The sequence below is a fragment of the Lycium barbarum genome, chromosome 5 (assembly GCF_019175385.1).
Source record: "Lycium barbarum isolate Lr01 chromosome 5, ASM1917538v2, whole genome shotgun sequence".
NCBI classification, from domain to species: Eukaryota; Viridiplantae; Streptophyta; class Magnoliopsida; order Solanales; family Solanaceae; genus Lycium; species Lycium barbarum.
Genome location: NC_083341.1, coordinates 128,908,495 through 128,921,278, shown reverse-complemented (window position 1 = coordinate 128,921,278; position 12,784 = coordinate 128,908,495). Strand labels below are relative to the sequence as shown.

The following is a 12,784-nucleotide window of genomic DNA, read 5'->3' as shown; positions in this document are numbered from 1 at the left end:
TGGCTAAATTGTGGACATATTAATGCATCTCCAACACCATGGACATCTGGCAAGATGATGGGAACAAGAGCAGCCGGAACAACACTAACATCGGTGTTATCAATAATTTCACAAGTGATATCATTTGCCATAGTTTCTTAGATTGTTGGGAAAACTACAAAATAAAACTAGTACAATAATAATTAATATTATTTACTTAGCAAAATAAAAGTACTGAAATGTGATATTATTAGGATAATATATTTACCAACAAAAGCACAGTAATAATATTATTATTTAGTTAGTAAAATAATATAACAACACTTGCAAAAATAAATATTACTATGATAATATATATAGTAAATATGACTTAAGTTGTGCTAGGCACTGTCCTAAAAAACTATTTCAATAATGTAAAATGTTTTCCAAGATTAAACAAGTCCTTCTCTAATTTTAACTAGAGAATACAGAAATTAGCAAAATTAAAATATTACCAGCAAATTTTTAAAACAGGAAAAATAAAAGACCATAAAAGGACCACAAAATAATTAACAGAAAAATAAATGATGGAAAGAGGGGAACCGTGTAAATGGGAGAGAGAGTAGAAACTTTTGCTAGGATTCCTTTGTTGAAGAGGGGAGTATAGCCTATTTATAGGCATAGGAGTATAATCTGCCCATGACAAGTGTCCACGACACTTGTCCACCAAATATTCTTCCATTGCCACCATTTTACATGTTTAAGACACTTGGCTAATTTGCCATGTGTCATTAATTATTTTAAAATACCACAAATTCTTTAAAATATTACTACAGGCTGAAATGGAACTTTTTTATTTTGGATCAAGAGATTGAGATGGAAGAATTCTATGAAAGATTTGGGCTTAACCTCAATTTCCTTTAGACGTTCCTAAGATCACAAGACTATCGTTACATCTTAAGATAACAGACACTAAACATTCCTTGCTACCTTTCCCAAAAAGAAAAGACGAAGAAAAAGAGAAACAAAAGGAGATGTGGTACTTAACACAATTGCACATATCTTCTGGATCGATCAGAGGAAGCATATGTATAGCCCTTGTGATTGTATGGACCATAATCGTAGGATTTGGCGCGGCCAGAACAACAATATCATCCGGAACAACCTGACAGGAAAGAAGTACAAAAACATGATAATATAGAACAGTGAACAACTTACAAAGTAGAGGCAAGGAAATATTAACTAGTCAAGCCAAGAGCATAGCATCATGGAAAGCCTGACAGACTCCTCTCTGGTAACTATATTTTCCTGGAACTTTGCAAAAGCACCTACCAAAGGAATTACTGATGATGAAAAGCATAATTCTGAACATTCTCTCAATGAACCAAGCAAAACAGAAAAGTTTTAAAGAATTTAAGAAAAGGAATTGAACAGATTAATCAAGCAACAAAATGAAATGTGGTGAGCTAATCAGATAAATTATGTAGTTTACGATTGCACAAAAGTTTTTTTTTCCTTTGAAAACTAATCCAGGTGGCTTGATTGCATTGCCTAAAAAGAGAACTGAGATAGATGTCAAATAGAGACCAGTTATTAGTACAGACCATACTTTAGCATGAGAGACAACCACCAGCATGTCAACGTAACACGGTCTTGAAGAGAGTGTTTTTCCCGCATTTCTTCCAAATGCACTCGTTTCGGTCCATCTCTTCTATAAATCGAACCTTAGGAAATGCAGCTAAATGAGTTGTCAAAGTTCAGAATGCACAAAACAAGGTCAAAATCTATAGACTAGTTTTTAACGAAGACCGTGATGATGAGGAGTACTTAGATTTGGATGTAAACGGCATACTTCAGGGATAAATTCAACAAGTAAATCTGCTCCTTTCCGATAAGCTAACCTACTTAGCACAACAATAACAATTTGGAACAACATAAACCTTTTCAGGCGGCAGACCAGACCATAAAACTGTAATCTCTTTGCTTGTATGAGAAAGACAGATAGCCTGAGTCACATCGGTTAGAGTAAGTTGCAGTACCTTATTCATCTGAATGCTTCCAACCAGTGGCGGAGCCACATAGAGCCGATCGAGGGTGTTCATCCGAAGTCCCTCGGCAGAAAAAAAACACTATTTTTATAAGGTTAAAATTATTTTTTATGTATATATAGTAGATGTTGAACTCCTTAGGCTTATTCGTATGTTTATTTTTTTATATTTTGAACCCTTAGGCGGAAATCCTGGCTCCGCCACTGCTTCCAACATCCGCAAAACCATAGAGAGAATGATCAGTAAATAGAACTTTGTAATGTAACCCATGGTGCGAGCATGCATTAGAGCTTCGTGACATAAGGTTGAAAAGGCTTGATGTCCATGTACCAGCGATATCTTTTCCCTAATTAGAATTGTCTTTGTAATTGAAAGTGTTCCAAAGAAGGTTGGCAATGTGATTTGCATGAGAAATGGCTTCCATGGGACATAATAAACTTTCAGGGAATTTGTCATATATCTTACTCCAGATCAGAGGCGTATGTAGCATTATATATTGGGGTTCAATTGAACCCCAAACTTTCGACGCGGAGCATAAATTTGTGTGTAAAAAATTACTGAAATTGTAATAAATAGTAGATATGAACCCCTAACTTTAAAAATATAATGAGTTCAATGCTAAAAATCTTAAGTTTGAACCCATAGAGTTTAAATCCTGGATCCGCCTCTGCTCCAGATAAGCATGAGTCATAACTATACCACCTGGAATTCATACACAAGAAAAATAAAAATGAATTCATGAAAAGTACATATCTCATTATAACAAACTTAAGCTCTTAGGGTGTGTTTGGTATGGAGGCTAATTTTCCCATGTTTGATTGGTCAAAATGTTTTAGAAACATCTTCTCTAGAAAAATAAGTTAATGACTTCCCTAATTGAAGTAAGAAAGACAAGTTCCATAAGTGACATTCTAAGTGAGCACCTACAATACATTGTATTTGACCAGGAATTCTCATTAATTTTATTTAAGTTACCGCCAATCACATTATATAGGTGTACAACTATTTAAATATGATAATTAAAAAGAGTTAATGAAAAAATACAATGAATATTCTTATTATAAGAAAAGGCTTATAGTCACAAACTTCTAATGCACCTATAACCCATCGACCTTTTTTTTTTACCGGTGCTTGCTAAAATATTATATTTGTTTTTATTAAACCATATATAATTATTACATAATTAATTTTATATATAATTATTACATAATTAATTTTCATTGGAGTCAATGGGTGCTCGAGCACCTATTATCTTGTTTTGATCCTATTTAAATACGAAAAAAGGCCAAATATACCCCAGAACTATCGAAAAATGGTCAAATATACCCTTCGTTATACTGTGGATCCAAATATGCTCCTACCATTATACTATTGGTTCAAATATACCCCTCCACCGTTAAAGTTATTTAAGTTGGAGCCCAATCCCACATGACACTAAAATTTTAATGAGATAAGCAATATGTGGCATGTCACGTCACAAACCAAACTCAATTTTACCCCCACCTCCCTCTCCTTCCGTATCATCTTTCACCATTAGTGGGTTGCTTCGAATTTCCTCCATGGCTAGATGTAGAACATCATCTGCCATGATATATTCCCCCGTATGAGAAACATCGTCATCCTAGTCCCCTTTCTGTTCCTCTTCTTCAACTGTTTCTATCTCATAGTCATATTTTTCATTTGTGGTTATAGTTACCAGAGCTAGGTGGTATGCTTCTTCTGTGACTTCCTTGCCATCCAAGACATCATAAACTTCTCTGTCAAAAGAAGCAGGTAGCCTTTTCTCTCGCCTTAGATCGTTACTCATATTCCAATAAGATTCGCCTTCGAGTACCTCCAAAACTTGCTTTGCTCGCAACTAGAGGGTGAAATATGGTGTCTTTGTATCCGTTGTTTGTGATTTTTTTTCTGCCTACTTCTTGTAAAATTGTGATACCCAATTATTAGTTTTCTTTAATTGCGTAATTTCTAAGCTCATACTTCTGTTTCTGGAACAATGTTAATGTAGAAAAAAAAATATTAGTGAAAGGGTGTAACAATGGTGGACAGGGAGATGTTAATGGTGAAACATGATATGGAAGGAGAGGAAGGTGGGGTAAAATTGAGTTTGATTAGTGACGTGGCATGTCACATATTGCCCACCTCATTAAAATTTTAATGTCATGTGGGATTGGGTTTCAATTTGAACAACTTTAACGGTGGAAGGGTATATTTGAGCCAATAGTATAACGGTAGGGACATATTTTGACCCAAAGTATAACGAAGGGTATATTTGATCCTTTTTTGATAGTTCAAGGTTATATTTGACTCTTTTCCGATTTAAATATGTGATGTTTCTTTATTAAATAAACTTTTAACTATTTCCCGATATATATTTTGACTTTCATGAATATAATAAATCAAACTATGTATATGACATGATGTATAGATGCATTTTTCCCACTATTAACTACTCGTATTAACTATACTAAATAATATTTGGGGTGAAAATATTAAAAGTGATGCCATCATTCTTTTTCAGGTAGTGAAGAGTATTACTCTCTCCGATTCAAAATAAATATTCATTTAACCTTTATATTTTTTGTTCAAAGAGAGTGTCTGCGTACAATCTAACCTCCTCATACCCCCACTTTATAGGATTACACTGGTTATGTTGTTATTATTGTTGTTTAATCAAATTGCCTATTTTTACCTAAAAGTTAGTATTTTTTTTTAAGGAAAGTACAAATGACTAAATTGACACTTTTTTTTTTAACGGAAAAGAATATACCGTATGATAAGAAAAACAATTTTAGGGTGGTTTATGGGTATTGTTGTTTTTAACAAGGGAAAAGGTTCAAAAATACCTCTCTATTTTGAGAAAAGGGTTAAAAATATCTTCTATTACAAATTTGAGTCAAAAATATTTCTCCCGTCATTAAAATTTTTAAATATACCCCTGCCTTAACAGAAATCCTCAAAATAACCTGATTTCATTTTAAACCCGCTTCATTTAACCCCGACTCAACTAAATAAAAATCCCATATGGGTTACCCGCTCCTATACCTAGTGGCTCTAAATATATGACTCAGGAACAAGTTGGTCGCATATGAATTTTTTATATAGTTGAGTCGAGTTTAAATGGAGCTGGTTTAAAAATAAAATTAGATTATTTTGAGGGATTTAGAAATTTTCATTAAGATAGGGGTCCGTATGAAAATTTTTATTACAGAAGAGATATTTTTTATCCAAATTTATAAGGTTGTATATTTTTTTTTTTTTTTTTTTTTTTTAAGAACCCTCAGGGGTTGGCCTGGTGGTAATTGGCTTGAGCCTTGGGGTGCTCCCCTTCAAGGTCTCAAGTTCGAAACCCACTGGGTGCAAACAATTTCTGAAGGTCATCGGACTGGGGTAAAACCTTGAATTAACCGTGGTGCACTTGCGGGAAACTCCTTGCCGAGGACCTGTGCACCCCCGGGATTAGTCGGGGCTCAAAGAGACCCGGACACCCGGTGCTTAATCAAAAAAAAGGTTGTATATTTTTAAGTGGAGACGCATTTTTTACCCTTTTCTCTTATAATAAAGTTGATTAACCTATGACACGGGGCTCACCAACAAAAGATCCTTCATACATACGCTTACCGAGAATAGCAACTTCATTTTCAGTTTTTTCACACTAAACTCTTTTCTCCCTCTTTCATCTACACCCAACCAAGGTATATTCATCAACTTTATCAATCCATATATCAATTATTTCTAGTATTTTTTTTTTTTTGTCCTTCAGTAATTATGCTATTCTCTGGTCTTTTGCTTTTCTCTCTTTTTTTTTTTAAAAAAAAAAACAAATTGGAGTACTATTAGTTTGAATTTTTTTGTTGAATGATTGTTTGATTTGCAGAAATTGCATCATTACGTTCATAATTATGTTGTTTAGATCATTTATGTTTAGATAATTGGGAATTACTCTTTTGAATTATTGGTAGTTTTAAGCATTATAGTTGTTTGCTATTAAGAAAAAGGATAAGATCTTTCTGTGTTTTAATAGTTAGGTTTTGAAGTTGTTGCTGTCAATTATAGTGTTAATTTTGAAGAAAAATGAAATTTAACTAATTTTTAGTTTGTTTTTTGAACCTGCTGTAAGTTGATTTAGTGGGTGTTTGGATAATTGTGAAATTTGGAAAAAAGTAGTAATTTTTTTTTCAAGTTGAAAATGGTATTTTGAAATTGGAGTTGTGTTTGGGCATGAATACAAATTGGAGTTGTTTTTGGCTTTTTTTTTTTTTTTTTTTTTTTGTGAATGATTTGGAGTGAAATTGTGAAAACAACTTTTTGGAGTTTTTTGAATTCCGGAAAATTGTAACAATTCTATGTCCAAACAGTTTCCCGGAAAAAAAATTCCAGAAAAAAGTGAAAACTATCCATGGCCAAACGGTCACTTATTGATTGCTAGATTGGGACTCTTTTATCAGCTACAACAACAACATACCCAGTGTAATCCCACAAGTGGGGTCTGGGGAGGGTAGGGTGTACGCAGACCTTACCCCTACCTCCCAAAGTAGGCAGGCTGTTTCCGAAAGACCCTCGGCTCAAGAGAAAGCAGGACAAACTCTATTATCAACTAGTCCGAATATATTGTTGACTTGTTAATAATCTGTTGTATTTTCTCTATTTGGGCACTTTTTGACTGCTCGACCCTCAGAACTTTAGTTTTCTTTTGGCACTTGGATTTGTTTAAAAGCATTGAAGTTGGAATTTCTGTGACCCAGGTTCTATAACATAGAGTAGCATTTGTTTTTGTGTTGAGTTTGACTGTTTGATGGACATTTTGTGACATCTTAATATGAGGTGTATAATGTGATAATGACATTTTTGTCATGAAAATCATAGGCTCTTTCTGGTCCTTTGATGAGTACACGTGGTGTAAGCAACACAAACAACTGTCTAGTGTGATTTTTTCTTCTGTATATTATTAGATTTTCAATCTTCTTATAGGAGATGACTGGATGTATGAATGTAATGATTTTCTGCTTTTCTTTGGTGCTTATGGTTATATGCGCATATATCACAAATTAGTATTCGGGCCTGATAGTTTGGGTTCCGGTACAGGTGATGGCCTAAATTGTACAAACTTCGCTTTATCTGATGTCTAATTTCTTTGCTCTTGGTAATTTGTCCATAAAACAGAGTTAAATCCGCAGATATGAATCCAGGGGGTTATACAGCAGAAGTTACAGGTCTTTCCCCTAATGCTACTGAGAAGGATGTTCAGGATTTCTTTGGTTTCTGTGGGGCAATTGATCATGTTGAGATTGTCAGGTGAGTGTAATATCTGGGATTCCATTGCAATTTTATTAATAATACCCCATATTTCTGCGTCGATGTTTAGGACGAAAGGAACGAATGGAAGGGAAATTATGAGTTAGAGCAATAGATTACTCTGAAATGTATCCATCTTTATCATTCGTTGGTTTCAATTCCTTCCAATTCCTCAAAGTTGAAACCCACCCTCAATTTTATTGTACAGACAATATAAATGATTATCTTAGCTGCAAAGATCTATTATGGTACTCATTATTACTTTCTTTGTGCCCTTCCAAAGACGGTATTCATTGCAGAATAGGTGTTTCCATAGCCTTTTCTTTATCGACACATATTTCAGTTGAAATTGGAATAAATCATAGTGGAGTCCCTCTAAGTCTTACAAGCTACAGCATCACAGGAGCTTTTACTCCACCAAACTGTTTAGGAATCACACTTGGCTTCATCGTTACTATTTCAGTTGTTATTCTTGTGAGTTGTGATAATCAATCATGTAATTTAGGAACTTCAACCCAATTTGGACACATAAATACAGCATGTATTTAATTCCTGCTTTTTCCATCAGTTACTGCATATAAACTTTGGTTGCTGATTAAGTGATGTTCGTGGTTGAGAATGCAGAGCTGGTGAACAAGCAAGTACGGCCTATGTGACATTTAGAAATCCTCATGCCTTGGAAACGGCTGTTTTGCTGAGTGTAAGTTCCTTCAGATTTTTTATTGGTTTAGTCTACTACATAGTAAATAAGGTCTAGGTCTCTGAATAAGCAGCGTACAATTGTATTACCCCTTCAATTGGACAGTTGCACTTTTGGTTCCATGTGGTGTTTAACTTGAGTAAGTTGTGTGTCACTTCCGTAATATTTTTTCACAGTGTTTGAATGCGTAATAGTTCATTTACTGGATAAAAATGCTGATACTACATTATTTTGCAAAATGACACGATTTCGGAAATGGTTATCATGTTATCTAATGTGAGCGAAGGAATGATGAGGCGTGTTCAACTGCCTACTTAACTGCTATTTATGTTCATCACCTATATATTTCTAGTTCAAGGCAGCGTTTCTTATTAAAGAATCTTGTACAATAAACAATTCTCTTCTTCTAAGGTGATATTGCGTGATACAAGAGAGTCAAATAATGAGAGATTAGGAATGGTCTAAATAACCTAAAAAATTATACTCTTAAAAATAACTGTTCAGATGATAAAAGTGATATCATAAAAATAAATAAGGATATCGAAAATCATATCATTACTATCATCATTTCTAAGTATGTTCTTCGAGAGATTACCTTTTACGTCCGGAAAAAAAAAGTTCTTCAAGAGAGTGAGGGCTCAATAGATGTTTAAGTTCGATATAGATATTGTTGAACAAATAGTTTGACACCCTTCCAGCTGTCGCAACAATGCAAAATTATTCTCATTCTCGAGCTATTTGCATAGAGCTTGAGTAATGTTGGTGTTGCCAAGGAGGTATTATTTTACTTTTATTCTCCGGTTACAATTGGTCAAAATGCTAATCTTTTTTGCTGTAATTGGATGTCATATTCTCCTGTAACACTTCTTATGGATCTGCTTGGTCTAAAAATCCAGGTAATGAACTATATGCAATCCCTTAGTATATTTTGATTCTGATGTTTCCTATAGTCTCTTAGATTCAGTAACATATAAATATAATTTGTTGCTGACATGTAAATTTTTTATTTTTTGCACCAAATTATATTTTCCCTTAAGATGTATATTTTGATTGAATAATTTTCATTTACAACTAACTTCTCTCAGGGGGCTACCATTTTGGATCAACGTGTGTACATAACCAGCTGGGGTCACTATCAAGATGAATTTGATTATTGGAATCATTCATCATGGAATCCTCAAGAAGAAAGTCATTCACGTGTATGGTCTTCTCCCTTCTGCTTTCCTATCTACTCTTTTTCTGTATGTATAATGAGGTGTGTATTTCTAATGAGTGGATTTGTAATTCCAGCAGGACCCCCAAGGACACTATTTTGTTCCTTCTGCTGGGGAAGCTGTGACATTGACTCAAGATGTGGTGAAAACCATGCTATCTCAAGGGTATGTTCTTGGAAAGGGCGCATTGGGAAAAGCCAAAGCTTTTGACGAATCTCATGGGCTGTCAGCAACTGCAGTCTCCAAGGTTGCTGATTTAAGTGAGAGAATCGGCCTCACTGATAAGTTCTGTGCCGGGGTTGAAGTGGCCAGATCCATGGATCAGAGGTATCACATTGCCGATACGACCAGATCAGCTGTTTCAGCTACAGGTAGAACTGCTCTCTCTGCTGCAAGTGCTGTTGTCAACAGTAGCTATTTTTCCAAAGGAGCTCTTTGGATGTCTGGTGCTCTAAGTAAAGCGGCTCAAGCTACAGCTGATTTGGGTAGCCGAGGCACTAACAAATGAGTAGGTCCGACCAATTGCCATGCAGCTTAGACGTTTCTATATGAGAATGGTACTAGTTGGTGTAGTTTCCTAGTGTATATACTTTTACAACTGTCGCATCCTGTAGTATACCTTTTTATAGGCAATGGTATTAGTCCCCTCTGGGTTGTGTGTTCTAAAGTCGTGAATAAGTGGATTGGTGTAATGGTGTTTGATTCATCTGGAATCGAACTGGTGCTAAATTTCAAGTGTTGTTGTGATATGAGCTTGTTGCTGTGAAGGACATATATAGTACGATAGTACGTGTTTGAGTAGAAATTTTCAATTTCAATTTATTTCTTGTATGTTCAGAAGAGAGGATTTGTAAAGATGACTTGTTAGAACATGCCCGTAGTTTCAAAATTTAACATTAGCATGGGTACATCGAGATCCACAAGTTGGAATAAGTCGGCTGAGCCCGGGCCTAATTACTGAAAAGTTTTTTTTTTTTTTTTTTTCCTCCAGTGAAGTTAGGGCCTAATTACTGAAAAGTTTTTTTTTTTTTTTCCTCCAGTGAAGTTTGCTTCGAGCAACTAGAAACTAAAATATCTATAAATGATCACAATGGTAATTTAATTTTGTGCTTCTAAGTTTTATGTTATGAGTAAATTTTTATACGATGGTGGGTTTATAAATAGCTGGTCAGTGGACTGAGATAGTGACTAAATAGTGATAGCTGCGGGAGATGGTTGTATGATAATTTATTTTTTTTCATACAACCGCTCAAATTCGAAACCTTTATTGAGGGTGTGAAATGATCCGATTCATCCAATCATAATCTCTAATGGTAATTTCTCATTAACCTGGATAGCAATAAATTTTTTACCACTAATTTATAAAGCCAAATGAGCTATTATGTTATTTGAATTATAATCACTAAGTTACATTAGTCTAATTAATATGATGTTTGATTCATTATGTCTTTTATTTTTTGTGAATATTAAAATATATTTTTGCTATTACTGTTTAGTACAACTTTTAAATTTATCAGAGATTTGATTAAATTAATAATCAGTAGTTAAAGCACTATCTGGATTAAGAAATTTGAGCACAATGTAAGTTTCATTTGGAAATATTCAGCGTAAACAAAAAAATGAAAAACTTAACAACCTCAAAAGAAATTCACATATTTTAGATAATAGTAGGAAACAGTAATTACGATTACAAATCCATTTTGACATCAAACCACTCCATAAAGTGGAAGGGCATGGGCTGGCAGAAGGATCTTTTTAGTCAAAAGCTAATAATGCATGCGCAGGTACAATTGGACCATCAGAATAAGCACCTAATCCTAATTTACCAAATAGCCCTTAACTGTCATGGCGAGCATACAGCTGAGGCAGACATGTTGAGCTGAAGCTTCTCAACTTTGTGGCTTCTACATTACTACTAAGAGCCCGTTTGGATTGGCTTATAGCTTAAAGCTGTTTGCAGCTTATAAGCTGAAAAAAATAAGTTGGGGTAATCCAATTTATTTTTTTTGACTTATAAGCTGTTTTCAGCTTATAAGCTGCTTTAGATAAACTAAGTTAAATGGGTCCAATTATTTTTTTGAGCTTATTTTAAGCATAAAATGACTTTAAGCTGGCCAGTCAAACACTCAAAAAAGCTGAAAACAGCTTATAAGCCAACTTATAAGCCAATCCAAACGAGCTCTAAGTAAAGTAATGTACCACAATAGGTGTTTGGACAATAAATGAGTTAGATCTTCTCTTCCAAAACCAAAAGGATATTTCTTTTAAAACTTTTTTTTTATTATTTTTTTTTATTTTGTTTGAGGAAATCGGTATAATTTCCAGGAAAATGTTCCTCGCTAATACAATATTTCCGTATAGTTACCAAGAGGCATTTTAGTACTGATAAAATTATATCGTGGTATCTTCACTATTGAATTGTGAATCCGCGACTTAAGTAGTACAAAAAAAAAAAGTTGAACCAAACTAGTACAAAAAAAAAAAAAAAAAGACAGAAGTAGTTTTCACGCACGAATTAAAAAAAGAAGAAGACAGAAGTAGTTTTCACGCACGAAATTCGTGCGTTAAATGACCTTTCTTTTTTTCCTTGTTTTTTTCAGTGTTACCTTTCAAATCACATTTTTTTCCATACTTTGGGCAAAGATTAGTTATGTTTCAAAACCCCAAAATATCAATATTTATATAAAACTTAATATCTTTTTTTGCGTACAATAATGTCGGCTCATTACATCAAGTTCACCTAAACGTTTGAATCGTCGTTTTAGGGGTTCTAAAGTGCCCCGAAGTAAGTTTTGAAACTTGTTATATTTATAGGGTTTTGATTTAAGTGTTTTATTATATTTGATAATTCGTCCAATACGAGAGGTTTACACTAATTAAAACGTAATTCATTCCATTTAATTACAATACTAATTCAAAGAAATACAATAATAATACAATCTTCAAGTTCTAGAGCCTCTATTACTTCGAGACGTGCTTGTACTACCACGGCCTTGTTGCCCACACGAACGCTTGTCATGGCCATATTGCTTGCATGTAGAGCACTTGCGAGAATAAGTTCTTTCACTAACATCCATTTGATTGGGTCTACGACTCCGTGAGTTAATGCCCAATTTCCTAATGTAATCCTTGTTAGCAACCATCGAAAACGGCTCGTTTGGCCAATAAGCTTCATTACCAAGTGGGTGGAATTGGCCGGAATATGCTCTAAGGTAACTGTGGACCTTGTATTCCCCCGCCACATAACTTGTTACCGTTTTTCTCATTCTCTCGAAGCACTTGACAGCATGAGAACACGGCATGTGGTACGTTTGCCACTTACCGTAAGTGCATGTTCTTGTTGCCTCATAAACGGTATGCACATTTCCACCCTTACCGTTGTGATAACCCGTCCTAACTTCATACACATGTTGAATTGGGTCATACTCGATCATTTGGTGATGCTCACATTTTTTTTCTATAATCCTCCATCTTTTTGAAGGGCTTTGGCATCCATGTCCCGCCGTCGGCTAATATCGCTCTAGCCTGCCTTGTCCTAACAACAAATCGCTCCACAACCTGCTTGAAAG

The 12,784-nt window shown here is 34.5% G+C and overlaps 1 protein-coding gene and 1 pseudogene across 2 annotated transcripts; one reads left to right on the top strand and one right to left on the bottom strand.

Moving 5' to 3' along the window:
- Positions 1-855: 855 nt before the first annotated feature.
- LOC132639789 (phosphatidylinositol N-acetylglucosaminyltransferase subunit A-like) lies at positions 856-3,594 on the bottom strand (annotated as a pseudogene).
- A 1,952-nt stretch (positions 3,595-5,546) lies between these two features.
- LOC132641533 (binding partner of ACD11 1) lies at positions 5,547-10,057 on the top strand. Of its 2 annotated transcripts, none has more exons than XM_060358570.1 (5): positions 5,547-5,701; positions 7,170-7,301; positions 7,926-8,001; positions 9,087-9,200; positions 9,295-10,057. In XM_060358570.1, the coding sequence occupies exons 2-5, from the start codon at positions 7,186-7,188 to the stop codon at positions 9,721-9,723; spliced, it is 735 nt and encodes a 244-aa protein (XP_060214553.1). In that variant the 5' UTR covers positions 5,547-5,701; positions 7,170-7,185; the 3' UTR covers positions 9,724-10,057. The 2 variants fall into 2 exon arrangements, with proteins under 2 accessions (XP_060214553.1, XP_060214552.1); XM_060358569.1 differs by having other exon boundaries at positions 9,292-10,057.
- The last annotated feature ends 2,727 nt before the right edge of the window (positions 10,058-12,784 follow it).